The sequence below is a fragment of the Euprymna scolopes genome, chromosome 39 (genome assembly GCF_053919585.1).
Source record: "Euprymna scolopes isolate OS-2025 chromosome 39, ASM5391958v1, whole genome shotgun sequence".
Classification (NCBI taxonomy): domain Eukaryota; kingdom Metazoa; phylum Mollusca; class Cephalopoda; order Sepiida; family Sepiolidae; genus Euprymna; species Euprymna scolopes.
In genome coordinates this window covers 58,349,837-58,367,786 of record NC_136520.1, presented here as the reverse complement: position 1 = coordinate 58,367,786, position 17,950 = coordinate 58,349,837, and the positions used below count along the sequence as shown (strand labels likewise).

Here is a 17,950-nt window from a genome sequence, read left to right as displayed (position 1 = left end):
TATTTGACAGAATACTCCACAAAAACATAAAATAATTTCTGGAGAGGATGCTTCACAGAATGCCTGAAACGATTTCTGGATAGGACGCTTCACAGAACGCCTAAAACGATTTCAATGATTTAAAAACATTATTACAATGATCTAAACATAATTCTCAATGAAAAACCAAGAAACGGAATAATAGAATAATGTTAAAAAATACATTGTTGGTGACTACCCCCTTATTTAAATATATATCTTTCTTTTGTTGGAATTTCTTAACCCATTTTATATATATATATATATATATATATATGGTGTCAGGATATGTTAATAAGAAATCAGTAAAATGCTCAATCGCAAATGTGAGAGCTAAAATACAAATTACTTATTAAAATAAAAATTACATATTTCAGAGACATACAATGGTTGTATAGAGGTGGATTGACCTCCTCAACACCATTAAATCTATTCAAATCATCAGCTGCTCATTAAATGAAAGCAAATCGATTTGCTTTCATTTTGTGAGTAGCTGATGAGTTGAATGATTTTTAACAGCTTTTTAAAGGTTTATACACCTCAATGAAATCACAGTATGTCTCTGAAATATGTAACATAGTTTTTAAATAAATGATTTATATATATATATATATATATGTTGGTGCAAAATGAATAGTTGATCCCCAGAATGTATAAACATTTTGACTCCTCCCTTCACATGAATATTCACCTAAATTTAGGAAATTAACCAATTTTTAGTATTTATTAATGATCAGAGAATATAATTAACCCATTATTTATTTATTTTTATTTTTGTAAAAATCTTATTGTAAATGTATTTTATGTAAACAAAAAAACCTTTACTAACATGACCAACGCTGCCAGTGAAGTAAGGGCATGTGCATATATATATATATATTAGTGGTCTGGCAAGGCCACAGGAGATACAACCAAAGCAGCAAAACTAGAGCTGCCTGCTTCGGCACTATATATACAAATGTAGGCAAATTTGGGCATATTTTATTGGTTTGAAAATATAGGTTTTTTTTTTACCAATTGGTATAAAATTTAAACCATAGAATAGTATTATAATCTTCAAAAAGCCTGCAAATTTTCATGTAGTTTTGTCCTATAAAACCAAAAGTTAGTTGCATTTCAACATTCGATTTGGCTACAAGTATAGGTATATCTATATATATATATATATATATATATATATATATATAGACACACACACACACACCACCTTTTTTGGCAATTTTATAAGTTCAAAATCTCAGCAACTATTGATCAGAATTTAATAAATGAAAGTTCATTGGAAAAGTAATGACCTGAATTGTGTAGCGTACTCTGTGACATTTGCCTTAATGTCGCACATTAAGGGGATCATCCGCATATTTTTGACACTTTTTTTTACAGCCATAAAATGCAGTATCTTTCCACCCTCAAAAAAAAATCTTTTAAAATTACCACTTTTATAGGTTTTCGAAAGTGCTGAAACCATAAATAACATTTAGAATTCCAGGAAATGAGTAGTTTTCAAGATATGAAGAAATTGTAGTTTCAAAAAATAGGGGATCACTTTTCTATATCAATTTAATGTAAAATGAGCACCGACTTTATGGCCATCTTTTTTTAGGAGTGGTGTTTATTCTGGCCTGGTATTTTTCCAGGTATTAAGTAAAAATATGCGCATGCAACAATAGCCACCACTTATAACAAAGAATTAGAATTACATTGTTTAATACCTGGAAAAATACGTATTTGCGGAAAATTCAAATGCCGTATTCGTTTTCAGCATACCCGAAAACCGATAGAAAACAAGTTTTTTAAGGTAGGTTTTGCGTTGGTCTACCAGGCCACAATTACCAAATAAACACCACCCTTAAAAGATAAAGTGATTTCTCACTTTTTGAAACTGTCTTCATATTCAACTTCCTCACTGTATGTCTGAAAATATTTTTGAAATACAGAGTTTTTTTATATTTTAAAAACATTAAAATATTAATATTGGCTCTACATTATTAAGTTTAAAGAATTACGATGGATTTGAAATGAAATTGTAAAAAGAAAAATTTAATTTCAAATCCATTTCAATTTCTGCGGACCTGCTCTCGGTTACTCAAATCCATTCCAATTTCTTATCTGTTCTATATTTATGTGATTGCAACTTATATTCTTTCATGCCATCTCATCCTTATTATGCGATTGTGGTAAAGTGTGCAAATGAAGTTTTGCATTTATAATGTGAGATGATCCAAGTTTACCATCATGACTTGGTATCTGGGTTCAAGACTCATTCAATTATAAATAATAAGAAATAACTTTCTGAGAAGGCATGAATTCTAGTCTCTGTTTTTATTTTCTAGATTTCACCGGAGAAATTCAGCAAGCCTGTGGAAAATGGGCAAAGCGATTCCGATTTGGATGTGATTGATGAGGAGGAAGAAGAAAAGGAAGAATTGGTTGAAAAAGAAGTCCCGATTCTGAGACAGATTCCTCGTGTCCGAGCTCAGTTTGGTTATACTAATAAGCAAGATGGTACCTTCATTAACAAAGGAGAAGTGAGTTTGTTTTTCGTAAATCGTATGCGTCCGTGCATTGTAATCTACTTCTTTTGCTGCATTTCTGAATTTTTTAGATGAGGCTTGGTTATTCATATTATGTTTTTTTTTTTTTTTGACTACTGTTCTCATCTCCAGTGTAAGTTTCACAACATTTCAGTCGCTGTAACCTCCGACCTTTTTCAGATCAAACTCGGGGAATGTTTCGATTAAACTTGGTTAATTTGGATGGAATTTCAAATAGAACTCTTTATTTACTTCATGGGGGTGTTTCTGTTGAACTCTGGAATTTGGACGGAATTTTGAACGAAATCCTTTATTTCACGGGAGTAGCATGCTATCGTTCTGTTAGCCATGACTCGATAGAGATCCCAGTTAATTTGCGATTGTATTTTTCGGTTGCCTACACTAAGAATTTAGGAAGCAATCTTCTGGAAAGTTTTTGAAAAAAAAATCTCTGATGGAAAGTCCATATGATGTTACTCACATGGGGGAGGAAAGAAAGTAAACTTCTTTGCAGTTGTAAGATGTGTTCTTGCTGTGAGTGTCTTACCAGAGATTAAAATTTGGTAGAGCAGAGAAAGACTAATAACATTTTCTCATGCATGCATTTGCAGGATTTGTTTTTGCATGTTGTCTGACCATGTGTATTTGTGCATACAAATGTGTTGTTTTAGTGTGTGTGCTTTTGTTATCTAGTGATGGGACGATTCCAATATTTTTCCTGATTCCAATACGATTTCGAGTCTTTATAAATTTCCAAATATTTAACTATTAAGTTATTTTTCATGATTACCATAAAAACACATGTTAAATGTGCAGATATTTTCACAGACATAAAATCTAACTTGATCCACAGATTTTAGTTTTACTGGTAGTTTAAAGTCAATGAATAATTATTATTTTATCATTATTTCCAGCAGTAGGAAATTTTGCTTTCAACAAAATCAAATAAAAAACAATTGAAAGAACAGTTTTTGCCATTGGGAAATAAGCACAAATTTTTCTGATTCTGATACCCCCAAAAGTTCCAATTCCCGATTCTGATTAATCGTCCCAACACTAGTGTTATCTTGCAGAGTGTATGTATGTGTCTTACAAATGTGTGTATGCTGTTTTAGTGATCATTCATGTTTGGTTAGGGTTCCATTTTATTTATTACCGGCAAAAATGTCTTCACCGAAGAAATACTTGTTTTAAAAATGAAGAATGTAATTCATTTTAGGTCTGAAATGAAATTCTACTTTTTCAGAATCTTTAAAGAAAAAAATAAAAAGAGGTTTGAAAAAAATATTTTAAATTTCAGGAAGCAGATCTGATAAAGAAAGTGAATGAAGAATGGTGGTGGGTGATGAAGAGTGACCAAACCGGCCTATACGTCCCCATGAATTATGTCAAAGAAATCCAGCCTCGTTGTGTAGAAATTGGACGGAAACCAGTCAAAGAGAAGAAATCTTCTTTACACCGAACGCCTTCGGGTTAGGAAATCATTTGTAACAAATTTTTAAACAAATTTTTGTTGTGTCAAAATCTGCTTTATCTTATTTTACAGTTGATCCTGGTTACAGCACCTAATTGAAACTAGTGTTTGTGTGCATTCACTGTATAGGTCCTGATTCTTTATCTCTCTCAGTGCTTGATATTAATCACTGGCTGTAGTGTCGATCATGTGGTGTTGGTCAGTGCTGTAACAAATGAATTTTTCTTCCAAATAAAATTAAATCTCTGAGGTTTAAAACAAACAATTTTTTTTTTTTTTATCGAATGAGACATGCAATCAAAAAACATTACTTCCAACTGAACACAAGATTACTAAAAGTTTTGGCTACTATGACATGAGCAGGGCCAGCAGAGATGAAACCTTAAATCTGTCTTTTGCTCAGAAGATATATATATATATATATATATATATATATATATTTGTAGTCTGGCAAGGCCACAGGAGAGACAACTGAAGCAGCAAAACTGAAGCTAGCCTGCAGGACACTATATATACAAATGGACGCAAATTTGGATATATTTTATTGGTTTGAAAATGAAGGTTCTATTTTACCAAGTTTAACTATAGAATAGTATTATAGTTTTCAAAAAGCCTTCAAATTATCATGTAATTTCATCCCATAGAACCAAAGATATGAGCATTTCAATATTCAATTTGACTACCAGTATGTATATATGTATTTTTGGCAATTTTATAAGTTCTGAATCTCAGTTACTATTAATCAGAATTTAACAAATGAAGGTGTATTGGAAAGGTGATTATTTGAATTGTCTAGTGGGCTATGTGACATTTGTCCTTAACGTCGCACATTAAGGGGATCACCCAAAGCCTATTTTTGGCACTTTTGTACAGCTATAAAATGTTTTAATCATAGTCATTTGTTTTCCTAGTTGTGCATATGAATTAGAAAATATCTGATATTTCCTCAAAACCTCTGGCCTTGATGGCGGGGAGACTAAAACTTGTTGCTATGGTTTCAAATGATCTGAAATAACAGCAAGGCGTGATTTGATTCCAAATGTTTCTCATATGTTATATCTCCCTTCTTTGGTTTTCATACATAAAGTAAATTTAACAGTGTGTACAGATTATTTGATACTGGAGATATTCATAATGTACCCTTTTTCTAAAAGAGAGGAGATATAACATATGAGAAATATTTGGAATCAAGTTTCCTCTTGTTTTTTCAGATCATTTGAAACCATAGCAAGTTTTAGTCTCCCCTCCATCAAGACCAGAGGTTTTTGGGGAAATATATATATATATATATATATATATACAATAAATGAATATGAGAAGATACCTCACTATGTTGAGACATGAAATTTGGCCAATTATTAGTGCTTGGAAAAATATTGAAGATTTGATTTTTATGCGAGATGGAGCTCCTCCACACTTTGCTATTATTGCTTGTAAATGGCTAAATACTCAATTCCGTGGAAGATGGATGAGTCCTCACACAGATGGCTGGCCAGAAATCCTGACTTAATGCAGTGCGACTTTTTTTTTCTTTTAAAAGAGAAAGTCTACTTAACCAAACCCAGAAATTTAAAAGAACTTGAAAGGCGAATATGCGAAGTTATGAGCACCATTCTGCAAGAGTTTCTTGTGAAATGAAGTGATGATTCCTTTTTTTGTTTCTTTCTTTCAATTTTAAATTCATATCGTCGGATTTTTCATCCTTTTATTATCATATATCTATATATGTTAGTGAATATAAAAATATTTTTTATGTATCCGTTATAAAATAGTCAAAATTGTTAGGAATAATAAGCTCAATGAAGATATATTATTGCCTTCAGAGCATATAAATATACATTCCTTTTGCTACAAAAAGTCAATCCCCAAACATGATTTTCATTTTTTAATTTTTTGAAAATTGAAATATAGAATTTCAAGTGAAATCAATGATATCTACTGAATTGTCATGCCACAGTAATGAACATATCCAAAAATTACAAATTTGATGATTGTAATAAAAGGGAGGTAAATATTTTCTGAAAACTGAAAATCTTTGACCAATTTAACAGAACTTCATTTTTCGCTAATTGTTCTTGAAAACTGTTTTCATTAATAATTAATTTTCAACCTTATCGTTTTTCTTAGTTTTTGGATATGTTCATTACTGTGACATGACAATTGAGTAGATATCATTGGTTTCACTTTAACTTCCAAATTTTAATTTTCGAATTTCACTACAATAATGAAGAAGAACCACATTCTTCAGTTTGTGCCTCTCCATTACACCTCTGCATTGTATTGCTTTTTACAAAATACCGTTATGTACACATGAAACAATGCTTCAAGCAAACTGCATTAATATTTTTTTCTTCTTCTTGACAGTCCGTTCCAAAGCAAATCTTCATTTCGACAAAGACAACGTGGAAAGTCGACAGAAACAAATTCAATTCACTTATACAAAACTAAAGAAGTTGGCGCATGTAAGTGTTTTTGTTTTTTGCTTGTGTTTTTTTTTTTTTTCAATAGAAATTTAGATAATGCATGTCAAACATGTGGTCTACCTAAAAGATATTGTAATTTTATTCTTCAATGGCCTGTTGTGGACCAGAATATAAATACTCTAACTCGCTACAAGAAAAAATAATGAAACGAATTGAATGAAGGAAACAAGGAACTCAAATGCTGGAATAAAATAAACATGTCGTTTATTTTCTGTTGAGAAATGAAAGTCTTGGGTGTACACGTGTTCATTCGGCCGTTGACGGAAAAGGGAATGCAATAGAGAGACGCGAAGCAGCAAGCCGGCTGTAGAAAGAGAGGGTTAAGCTCAGTAGAGAGTCGCGCACATGTCTGTGTTGATGGACCAAAGCCGAAGGGGAGATAGAGTGAGAAAGTCAATCCAGTTCATGGAGAGAGAAAGCGTATAAAGTGTATGTGCGCTTATCCCACATTACAGTAGCAGGGAAAGTGATGTTAGGGCGGTCGGTCGGTTCATCGACTCAACAGGTCGAACGCTGGTCCGGACGAAAAAGGGAAGTTGACAGGGGTTGTTAACTTTTATACTGGAGTTAGTGTTCTGGGTGCGCATGTCTGGTTTTCACTTAAAAGGAAGTGACGTCACAGCTCGGGTGTGTGTATGCGCATGAATGTGAGTCTGTGTATGAGGCTGTGTATATGCGTGTGTGTGTATGTGGGTGTGTATATGTGAGGGAAAACATGTTCGAACAGGCCAAAATTGCAGTTTTGATATTTTCAATTGAAAGAATATTGTTCACTGTCAAAACATTTTTTCTATTCAGAACATTTCTTTACACTTATAAAAAAAAAAAAACCTCACATTTTATCTATTTTGAAATGTGATCAAAATTTCGAAAATAAATTGGATATTTATTTAGAATTACACTTGATTAAAACCCAAAAACACGGAAAAATCTTTGTTGTATTTATTACAATTAAAATCATTACAGAACGAAAGTCATATTCCAAAAATTATGTAAATTGATAAAGTTTTTTTTTTTCTTTAATTTAGAAAATCAAATTTTTATGATTTTTAGCGATTAAAAAGTTTTTAATTTGAATACAAACAAAATATCGGTAGTATAGTTGTCACCCTTGAATTTTGGCCAATTAAAACAATATTGCTGCTCTTCACTTCTTCATAAAATTTGATTTTCTTAATTAAAAAAAATAACTGTTTAAGTAACTGACGTGATTTTTGGAATATGGCATCTTTGTTCTGTGACAAATACATATAGTATTAAGATTTTTCTGTACTTTTGTTTTTTAACTAAGTGTAATTCTAAATAAACCCCATTAAATTTAAATGAAACTTGGTATAATTTTCAGAGTAAAACTATGAAAAGAAATGACCAAAAAAAAATACTGTTTCTATAAATATTGTATGTTTCTAAGCAGCAGAAATATTTATAGTTTATTAAACAACTGCAGCTGTCAGGACAACACAAATTGATCTCTGTGCTCTTCAGGATATTCTGAATTTAAAAACAAGCAATTGTTAAGAATTTCCAAAGAAGTGAAAATAAAACAGCAAAAATAACTGTTACCAAAGGCAATAAAAGTTACTTCTTACCTACCTGAACTTTTTTTCTTTTTAATTTTTATGTATTTATTTATTTATTTATTTATTTATTTTTTATTTATTTTTTTTTTTTTAGAGTTTAGTTGACACAAATTTTCTTTAAAATTTAGACTCACATTTGATAATGATCTCCAAGATAGGAAATTCATTTCAGTTATTTTTTTTGCCATCAATTACCAGTTACTTCCATGCATTGTATAATACATTAATTTATTTTGTCAATTTTTTTTTTTTTTTTTTTTTTTTTTTTTTTTTAAACAATTGATAAATCATTATTTCCATTCTTCAGGCACGCCAAGTTTCGTTGGAGGATTCTGTACGTCTTTTCTCTTTTTACAACCAATGTGATGAATTTGACACCTGGATGTCTGAAAAGGTATGTTTATATTCATAACCAAAAATATTATTTCTATAAATATGTGAAAATTTTCTCAGCAAGAAAAATCAAGATAATTTTCAACAGGTTGTCATTGATTCAGCAGGGCAGAACCCTGGATGAAAAAAAAAAAAAAAAAAAAGGAAATTTTCAAATCGGAGAAGGAGAATAGGTTATTTTCCAAATGTTTGAGAATAAGTTATTTTGGGAAATTGGAAATGTAGAGAAAAAAAATTGGAAATATGTTGTATATGGTGAAAGGACCAAAATTTACCCATAAAAGAGATTTGAATTAAATCAGGAAAAATATATTCCAATACAGTAGATGACATCACTCCAGAAGAATTTATGGATGTTGTGTTTGACATACCGCAAGTAATTTCTCAAAAGCAAATACTGAAAAAGAGAAGAAAAATACAGACTTCATGGAAGTCCAGCTCAAAATGAAGATCTATTGATTTCTTATGGAACATGAACGTAAAAGAGAACTGCTATATATAGTTTTTTTTTTTTTTTAACTATATATTGAGAGAGTTGGCAAACTAGTTTAATTAACAACTCTGCTTTCCTTAATTGCAGATTTGGCAACTATCAGCTATTTTTGTTTCAGCTTATTTTGGCAATTCATCATGTGGTTTCAGCCACACAGTGTGATGCAAACAATTTACTGAAAGAAACATTTGATAAATGAACAATTTAACAAAATGGATCTCTCAATTCTTCTGGCCATATTTGGTAACTCTCACATTGATAACTGTCAAAGGGATTAACACTCCCATGTCAGCTTCCTTTTGTGTGCCTTTGTAAACCACTTCCAAACGACTGTTCTGTCAATAAACCTATTTCCTCTTTCTTTTGTTATACTTTTTCTCTTTCTCCCCCACCTCCCAAAACTTCGAGGCAGCGCCGCCAATAGTGTTGTTGCCTTTCTGCCGTGTTTAAAAGAATGACGACGCACTGATATAGAAAAATATAACATGTCTTTATTGTTGGTAACTGTTATGGATGGTTGGTTGTTAGGAGAGAGATGCACACATCTGAATTTGGCGGGTTGATTTTTCTCTGAACCCAAATCATCAACCTACAACGATATCCTTTTCTGTTATGTAACCACTTGTGAACACTTAAAACGCCTCTTTTGAGATGGCATTGTTATTGTTTTATTCAGTGACTATCGTTTTACTGGATTAACCTGACTTTGATTACACTTGTGTAATCTTTTGCCAAAAATTCTCTTTCAAACATGTTTATCTTCTCTGCTTTTTGGCAATTGATCAAGCTTGGCAATTGAGCAAGCTTCATAATTTTTGGTCACCCGACAAAGGAGGGATTGGACTTAGTAATTTACTCCTGTTCGTTTGTTTGCACTTTTCTCAATAACTATGCCTTGGATTTTTTAAAAATATTTTGCACAAACATTAGTCATGGTGAAAGTAAATTTTTGCCCGAATGGATTTTTCGGGATAACTCTGGTTACCTTCCTAGGGGCCATTATAGGGGTAAAATTGCCCCCATAACGTCCATCTGTTCATTTGTTCACACATTTCTTAATAACCAAGTTTTGGATTTTTAAAACTTTTGCACAAACACTAATTATAATGAAAGTAAATTTTTCACTTGTGGAGGGGGCAACACTGCTTGGCTTGCTATTCAAATGACCTTTTGGTACATTTGATAATTATTTTACTGTTCTTGCAGGTAGATGTTTTTTGTGAAATGATTTCTCTGTATACACAATCTAAATATCCAACAGTATCACAATTGTACTGTATACAGGAAATTCTTATGTTGTTTTTGATCATCGTTTTGTAATGATCACAAGAAATAAAAAGGAATCATTACGTTTCTTTTAATCATTTCTGTGTATGTTTTAATGGTGTCATTTTAAATTATTTATGATTTTATTTTCTAATTTTAGGAGCAAATACTACAAAGTAAAGAAAGCCTTTCGGACAATATCGCTGCTGTTAAGAACAATTATGAAGTAAGTAAATATACATATATATATATATATATATATATATCATCATCATCATCGGTGGTCACTCGTGTCCGAGTAAGACTGTCCTCCGTTGTGGCTTCTGTGGGTCCTCAGGTGAGCATAGAGCCCAATCTTAGACCCAATTTTTCTTGTGCAATTTGGGCAGATAAAGGTGGTGGGGTGGGGTTGGGTGTGTCTGGTTGATAATCTGTCCTTTCTGTGCTTGCATTTATCCTCAGCAGCTTGATTTAGGTCACTGCTATAAAGCGCAGCACCTTCATGGACAGCGCTCCTCCATGCCAACCTGCTCCCAGCCACGTCCCCCCATGTCTCAAGGTCCATGTGAAACTGCTTTAAATTTACTTTGATGTCATCAAAAGCCAACATAGATGATGAAATACAACACCGTCTCAGCTGTGCCAGTGGGGCTTTCTCAAGGCTAAGGAAGAGAGTATTTGAGAACCGTGACCTTCTGGCAAAGACCAAAATCATGGTATATAAAGCTGTCTTGCTGCCCACTCTTCTCTATGGATCGGAGACCTGGACCACATATGGGAGGCACGTAAAAACCCTGGAGACGTACCACTAAAGATGCCTCCGAAAAATCCTCAGAATCAGTTGGAAGGAGCGACGCACCAACACCAGCGTCCTGAGTGAGGCTGACATTCCTACTATCACCGCAACTATTGCTCAACACCAGCTCAGATGGACATGTCATGTTGTCCGAATGCCGGATCTCCGCCTCCCAAAACAGATTTTCTACTCTCAGCTTGTTGAGGGAAAGCGTGGCCAGGGTGGCCAAAAGATGAGGTATAAGGATAACATCAAAGTAAATTTAAAGTATATATATGTATATATATATATATATAATAAAAAAAAAAAAGAGATAAGTGACTTAATTACAATTTACAGCTTTGAAAAATTGAGACAGAATTTCTATTTTTCTCAAACAAAACCTAAGAACTGAGAACTAAGGTATATTTTAGCAAGTAATTTGTTTCATTAAGGTTTATAGGAAAAATAAAACCTTGGGAGAAATGAGCGTTAATTGACTCAGGTTTGGTATAATAATATTTAACCTTCATTCGCACTGGTGCATGATGGGTAATACTGAAATCAAATATTAAATTTTTTTTATGCATGTTCAGAATCTCCATCTCCTCATGGAATAGCAAAAATGAAGAAAAAGTATGTATGATATACGTACCTATTATGGAAAGAAAATATTGTACACCAAAAATCATGTAATTGATCAGGTAGTTTAATTTTTTAAAAAGATCAAATTTTATGGTTAAACTATGAGCGATGATCTAGCAACGCTATCTTGAAAATGCATCCAAGAAACAAGAGAGACGACTTCAAATTGAGGTTTTAGAAAGTCATTCTTAACATAAGGAGGATGGCATAGGAAAAAATACAAATTTACTTTCAAATGTTTTTCTTTATAAAAATAAAATTACTTTATCAATTTACATGATTTTTTTGTATATGATATTGTCTTTCTGTAACGGGGACATCAAACAGTTTTTTCTTTATTTTCGTTTTTTTTTCATTTGATGGGGATGGCAAACACCAGTTTAAAACTAAAATTTTGTTTTAGTTTAGTTTTTATTAGATGAGCAAAGATATTTCCTAATTGTTATTTCTTTTTTTCTTCTGACTCAGAAATAATGTTATTAAATTTGTGTAAATTTTAGCAAACGGGTTTCACAATTGATACCAGACTCTTTGCTCCAAGAAATCTTGTTCTACTCATAATTATATATTTATTACTGCGGCGGATGTGTTAATTTTATTTCCAGTTTAAGAAAAAAATTGTAATTTCAGTAAGCTTCCACTTTTCATAATTTTTTTTTTTTTTAATCTTATATATATATTTGTCTCAAGTTATTTTCTGAAAATCTACTTTGTTTTCTGCAGAGTCTATTAACAAGCCTTGCTGCCAACCGAAGTCGTCTGGATTCAATCAATACTTTGGCTGCTGAAATTCTCAAGTCTGGAAGCAGTCAAAAGGACAAAGTTGCTGCTCGTCAAAAACTTATCGTCGATCGGTTAGTATATAATAATGACCCCCCCCCCCCCAAAAAAAAATAGTAGTAGTCTTTTTAAACATAGAAAACAGAATACACTAAAAAAATTTTTTTTTCTAATTTTTTAAAATCCTTGTCTAACAATATACGGGATGGAATGATAAAGTTGTCATCCTAAAGAAAACACTACAGTTTTATTTTAAAACTTTTATTGAAAAAAATCAATTCAGGTAATTTGATTATATGGTAAAAGCTGACATCTATTCAATGTAGCCGTCTTCAGCCTCAATCACTGCCTCGATACGGGTCCGTGCCTTTCCAACAAGCAGCAGCGGGAGTTCGGCGAATACTTGGCAGATGGTGGTGATTAAGCTGGGTTTGGTGTTGTGGGAGATCATGTTAGTGATGTTCTCAATGTATGACCAAATGAAGTATCCTGCGGGTTCCGGTCGGAGGAGAAAAGGGGCCAGTGAGAGAAGGGCACAAAGTCGTAGCACTCCTTTTGAAGCCAAGCCTGGGTCTCTTTGGACTTGTGGGTTTATGTCGAGTCCTGCTGTCACACTTAGGGTCTGCCACCTGATTGCACCAGGGATCACCATATTCTTCAGCACATCTAGGTACACTTTGGTGTTGACTTTCAAGTCATCTGGGCAGGAGCTTCTAAAAACAGCCTATCATGCCTTGACAGAGTACAAAATAGACTTCGTGGCTTAGTGGGGGATGCCCTTTTCTCTTCCCTGCAACCTCTCTCCCACAGAAGAGACGTTGCGAGCCTATCTTTGTTTTATCATTATTTCCATGGCAGGTGCTCATCTGAACTCCAATCTCTGGTAACCCCTCGCTAATCTTTCATGAAAAACACCCGTCTAGCTGAATCCACTGTCTAAAATTTTCCCCACTCTTTATCTGTGCCTAAATCAAAACGTAGATTCCATGAACAAAGCTCCTTTCTTAGAACTGCACGCCTATGGAACTCTGTTCCGTCTGCCTGCTTCCCACCTGACTACAACCTGGATGTCTTAAAGTCCAACGTAAACAAGTTCCTGATGAACTGCCCCCTTAAGTAAACACTTCATTAAATCTCCACACTAACGTACTGTACTTGCAATAACCCTTACCCCTGAGTGGCTTCCGGGCCTTGATAAGTGGTGACCACCATGTAAAAAAAAAAAAAAAAAAAAAAAAACTTCAGAGATGTGAAGTGGTATGATATGGCCCTCACTTGAAACCACACTAAAAACCATAACCGTAGCCAGAAACTTTTTCATCATCCTGGGCACATCCCTGTTATTTGTGGCAATGCAGTGATGCATTTTAAGGACGATGGCGATGGTCCTGTTGTCATAACTTGGATCGGTAGAGAGCATGAGTTGTACAGCGGCGCATCTCTAGTTTCACTTCTTGAACATTGTGTCACTTCCAGGCATGATAGAAGGTTCCTATTGCTCTTGGGATTTGAACACAACTGGCTAACTAGTAAGTAGATGGTCTGCAACAAAAAAGAAAACTATTTTTTTGTCGAATGGAAATGGAATCATGTCGTCTTTTCTAGGCTTACAATTTTATTGTTCCACACTGTATAAAATATCTTTATATTAAAACTAGAAGGCCACCCAGCATTACCAAGTCATAAAATATGCTTAAATATGATATTTTAATTTCATATTTATTATAGAGGTAATTCTCTATTTATCATATATATATGATTATTACTATAATAATTTTTAAATACCTACAGACACTAGTGTTTCATCCTTTTGGGAATCATCAGTGCAGGGTGTCATAATGACCACCGATCGGGAGATTCTAAACCTGGCCACGAAGCCATTTCTGACTCCATTAGTAAGAAACAAACTCGCACGGCCAACTTTAACCGCGAGAAATATTGTTGAAATTTAAACATTTATTTTTAAATGTCGAGACGTCCGTCCATATTGATCTAATAATTATAACATGATCTATGCATACAAGCTTAAGTAACTTTTATTTCAACTGTAAAGTGCTCAACAATAAGAACCAAGTTCTTAAAGAGGCTGACATAATTATTGCTATAATAATTTTTAAATACTTACAGACACTACTGTTTCATCCTTTCCGGAATTGTCAGTGCAGGGTGTTATGATTACCGGTGGTTAAGAGATTCAAACCTGGCCACCATGCCATCTCTAACTTTATTAGCAATATATATACATATATATATATATATATATATATATATATATATATATATATATATATATATCCCGAAAACCTCTGGCCTTGATAGAGGGGAGACTAAAACTTGCTGCTGTAGTTTCAAATGACCTGAAATAACAGCAAGGGAAGACTGGATTCCAAATATTTCTCATATGTTATATCTCCCCTCTTTTGGAAATAGGGTATGATTATGAATATCTCCAGTATCAAATAATTCTTATACACCATGAAATTTACTTTATATATCGAAACCAAAGATGGGATATATAACATGAGAAATATTTGGAATCAAGTCTCCCCTTGCTGTCATTTAAGATCATTTTAAACCATAGCAAGTTTTAGTCTCCTTTTCATCAAGGCAAGAGGTTTTGAGGAAATATCAGATATTTTGTAATTCATATGTAAAACTAGGAAAACCAATGACTGTGGTCATAAAATACACTTAAATATGATATTTTAATTCGTCCAGATTTTGTATATATTATTATAGTTGTGATTTCAAAAGTAAAAAAAAATAGCATTTAGGTTTCATCAGCTAGAACCGAAAGCAAAACTGTAGCATTCAATTCTGGTGACGTTACCACTGTACTAACGTGACATGTACATGAACTGATTCAAAATAAAATATAAACTAAGATGAATGTACAAAATGTATAACAATTTTTTTTTTTTCATTTTGACTCATTTTTGACCCCTTAAAAACTATTTTAACTGGCTAAAGACCCATGAAAGGACGGCCCATAAAAAATTTGATCATTGTAGGCCCTTAGCGCCACTCAGCGATTTTTAGTTTCAGAAGAGATAGTTAGAAAATATGGAGACAGACGGACATATAACCTTTTATATATTAGATTAAATTTTTTAAGGTGCGTTTATTTTTAAATAGTGCCATCAATTGTTATTTTGCAACAATTTACCAAAATGTCCCTTTTATTTTATTTTGTCTTTTTTCTATCATTACAGTTGGAATAACTTGAATAAAATGAAGAATGATAAAGAAAAGCTTCTGGAAGGTGCTTCAAGGTAAGTTTAGAACTTTGCGAACAAGTCTGTAGAGTCATTAAAGATGGCTGCATTTTAGGCTTTATTTGAAAAATACTTTTTGAAATCTTATTTTAATAAAGCTTAATTCATTAACGTTTGTTTCTCTAATATATTTTTTTTATCCTTTTATCATATCTAGTTTAATATCAGTTTTAAATAATGGCATGCAAAGAAAACTACAACAATAAATAATGAGAAGGCACTCTTAAATAGTTTTGGGCCTTATAAAAGAAAGTTTAATAAATGAGTTCATTCAGTGGGAGAAGGGATTAAGAAAGTAACTTACAAGTCAAACGGAACATGTCAAAGGAAATCGGCGCATGGATAAACCGCAGGAGTACAAATGATTCACTTAAGATGGCAAGTTCTGAGCTACTAACGAGTCAACGAAAAAAAAATCAACCTTAAAACAAACCACATCAAACAAATGATATTGACCTGTAGTTTGGAGGATTGTCAGTATTTGTCCAGCTTGGGTGTGCATATTCTCAAAGAACAATGTATTCTAGGAATCTTAAGAAATTATCGTACATATAGAATTATATTTAACAAATTAATTCTGCATTAAATAACCCATGTTGCAACCGTGGTTGAAGTGAGTGTCCCTAATGATGGAGGTCTGAACAGAGCTGAAAGGGAGAAACAGACCAAATATCAAGGTCTCATGTATGATATGAAAAGAAACTGGAATCTCAGAGAGATATTAATCCTACTAGTTATTATAGGTGCCACAGGGCTTATGAAGAAGAACATGAAGTCCTACTTAACTAATATTCCTGGTGAACCAAGTGCAAAAGAGATCCAGACAATTACACTTAAGGGAACAACGAGGATACTAAAAAGAGCTCTCGGTTGGTTTCAATAAAAAAGCAGAGCAATGTTGGCAGCTGGTTTGGCTGCTCCATTCCCAGCATTACAATCTTCAAAGGAAGAAAATTAAAAAAAAAAAAAAAAAAAAAATGTTATACCGCAAAACAAATCAATCTAAGCTCTTTCTAGTAACTCAGACGAAACTTTGTTGTTTGTTTCTGTTGGTTCAAAAAGTTGCACACTATCCTCTCCACTTGTAGGGTTTTTTGCTAACGAACAGGTGACCTGCAAGCATCCATTTATAGTATTATTTCCATTAATTGATTTGGAAGCCATGTTAATGATATTTTCGATGTCAGAAAATAGATGTATATGAGCAGAGTGAGGATTGATTTTTAGTAACATAGCAGGTGAGACACCCTTACTTGTCCTCATATGATCTCTGACGTATATTTGACCTTGTTTTACCCATAGAGAAATGGAATTTACTTGTAAAAGGTGAATTTTTATTTTTTTTTCAGAGACGGCAAATTTTAAATTAAAATAAATCACAGAAAAATATTTTATTATAAAACGATGTGCTTCATTCCAAAGATTAATTTTTGGAATTTATAATTCAAATACAATGCATATGGCCCAATCTAAAGGTCCAATTTTCACAACTTTACACATTAGATTAAGATGTATTTTGGCAATAATGTGTTAAATATTGTCTTTTAAGTGGCCTTATTGTTTGATTTATTAATGTAAATATGGGACTTTTCACATCCTTAAATTAAATAATCTAATGGGGTTAAATTGCATGAATAAGGTGGCCAATTGACATCTCCATATCGTGAAATTATTTGTTCACTAAATGTTTCTCTCGGTAAATTGACCGTATCATTTGCCATTTATAAATGCTGCTCAGGTGTTAGTCTCTTCGTGGTGAATTGCTCAACCAATCTGAAATCAAAATAATTGATAGTTGCCAAATATGCTTTAAATTAATAATCTATTTTCTTTATTAAAGAAAATAGTTATCAATTTAAAGTTTGTCGCCTCTAAAAAACAAAAAAAACAAAAAACACGTTGCACTTGTGACTGCATTCACTCTAGCTGAGTTGAGCCAGCTCTAAGTGAGCCAAAGTAGTCCAAATCTGTTGTTGCTGACTCCTCAACATGCTTCAGCCATTCAGGACCTTATCGTCGCACACCAAAGATGCAGGGGTCAATCATAGCTCTCAAGTCGGCTTTGACCGCTGTGAGTCACATTCTCATTCTTCTTGTCCCGTCTTGGCAGCGGTGTTGGTGCTAGAGGAATTGAAATATTAGAAGTGGACTTATGGCTGTGATTAAATAGTCTATCGTGAGAAGTTGCATTAGTAGTCATGCAGAGCTATGATTCAATGGAATGTAGAGCATCGGAT

At 33.0% G+C, this 17,950-nt stretch overlaps 1 protein-coding gene across 3 annotated transcripts in view; it reads left to right on the top strand.

Moving 5' to 3' along the window:
- LOC145263789 (spectrin beta chain-like) overlaps nt 1-17,950 on the top strand; it is a 532,547-nt gene that overhangs the window by 300,539 nt on the left and 214,058 nt on the right. For all 3 annotated transcript variants that reach the window (XM_080120846.1, XM_080120847.1, XM_080120845.1), the window contains exons 20-26: nt 2,349-2,543; nt 3,850-4,021; nt 6,388-6,485; nt 8,394-8,480; nt 10,399-10,464; nt 12,382-12,512; nt 15,651-15,710. In XM_080120846.1, coding sequence (XP_079976972.1) covers nt 2,349-2,543; nt 3,850-4,021; nt 6,388-6,485; nt 8,394-8,480; nt 10,399-10,464; nt 12,382-12,512; nt 15,651-15,710 — 809 coding nt within the window. The remainder of the gene's footprint in view (nt 1-2,348; nt 2,544-3,849; nt 4,022-6,387; nt 6,486-8,393; nt 8,481-10,398; nt 10,465-12,381; nt 12,513-15,650; nt 15,711-17,950) is intronic.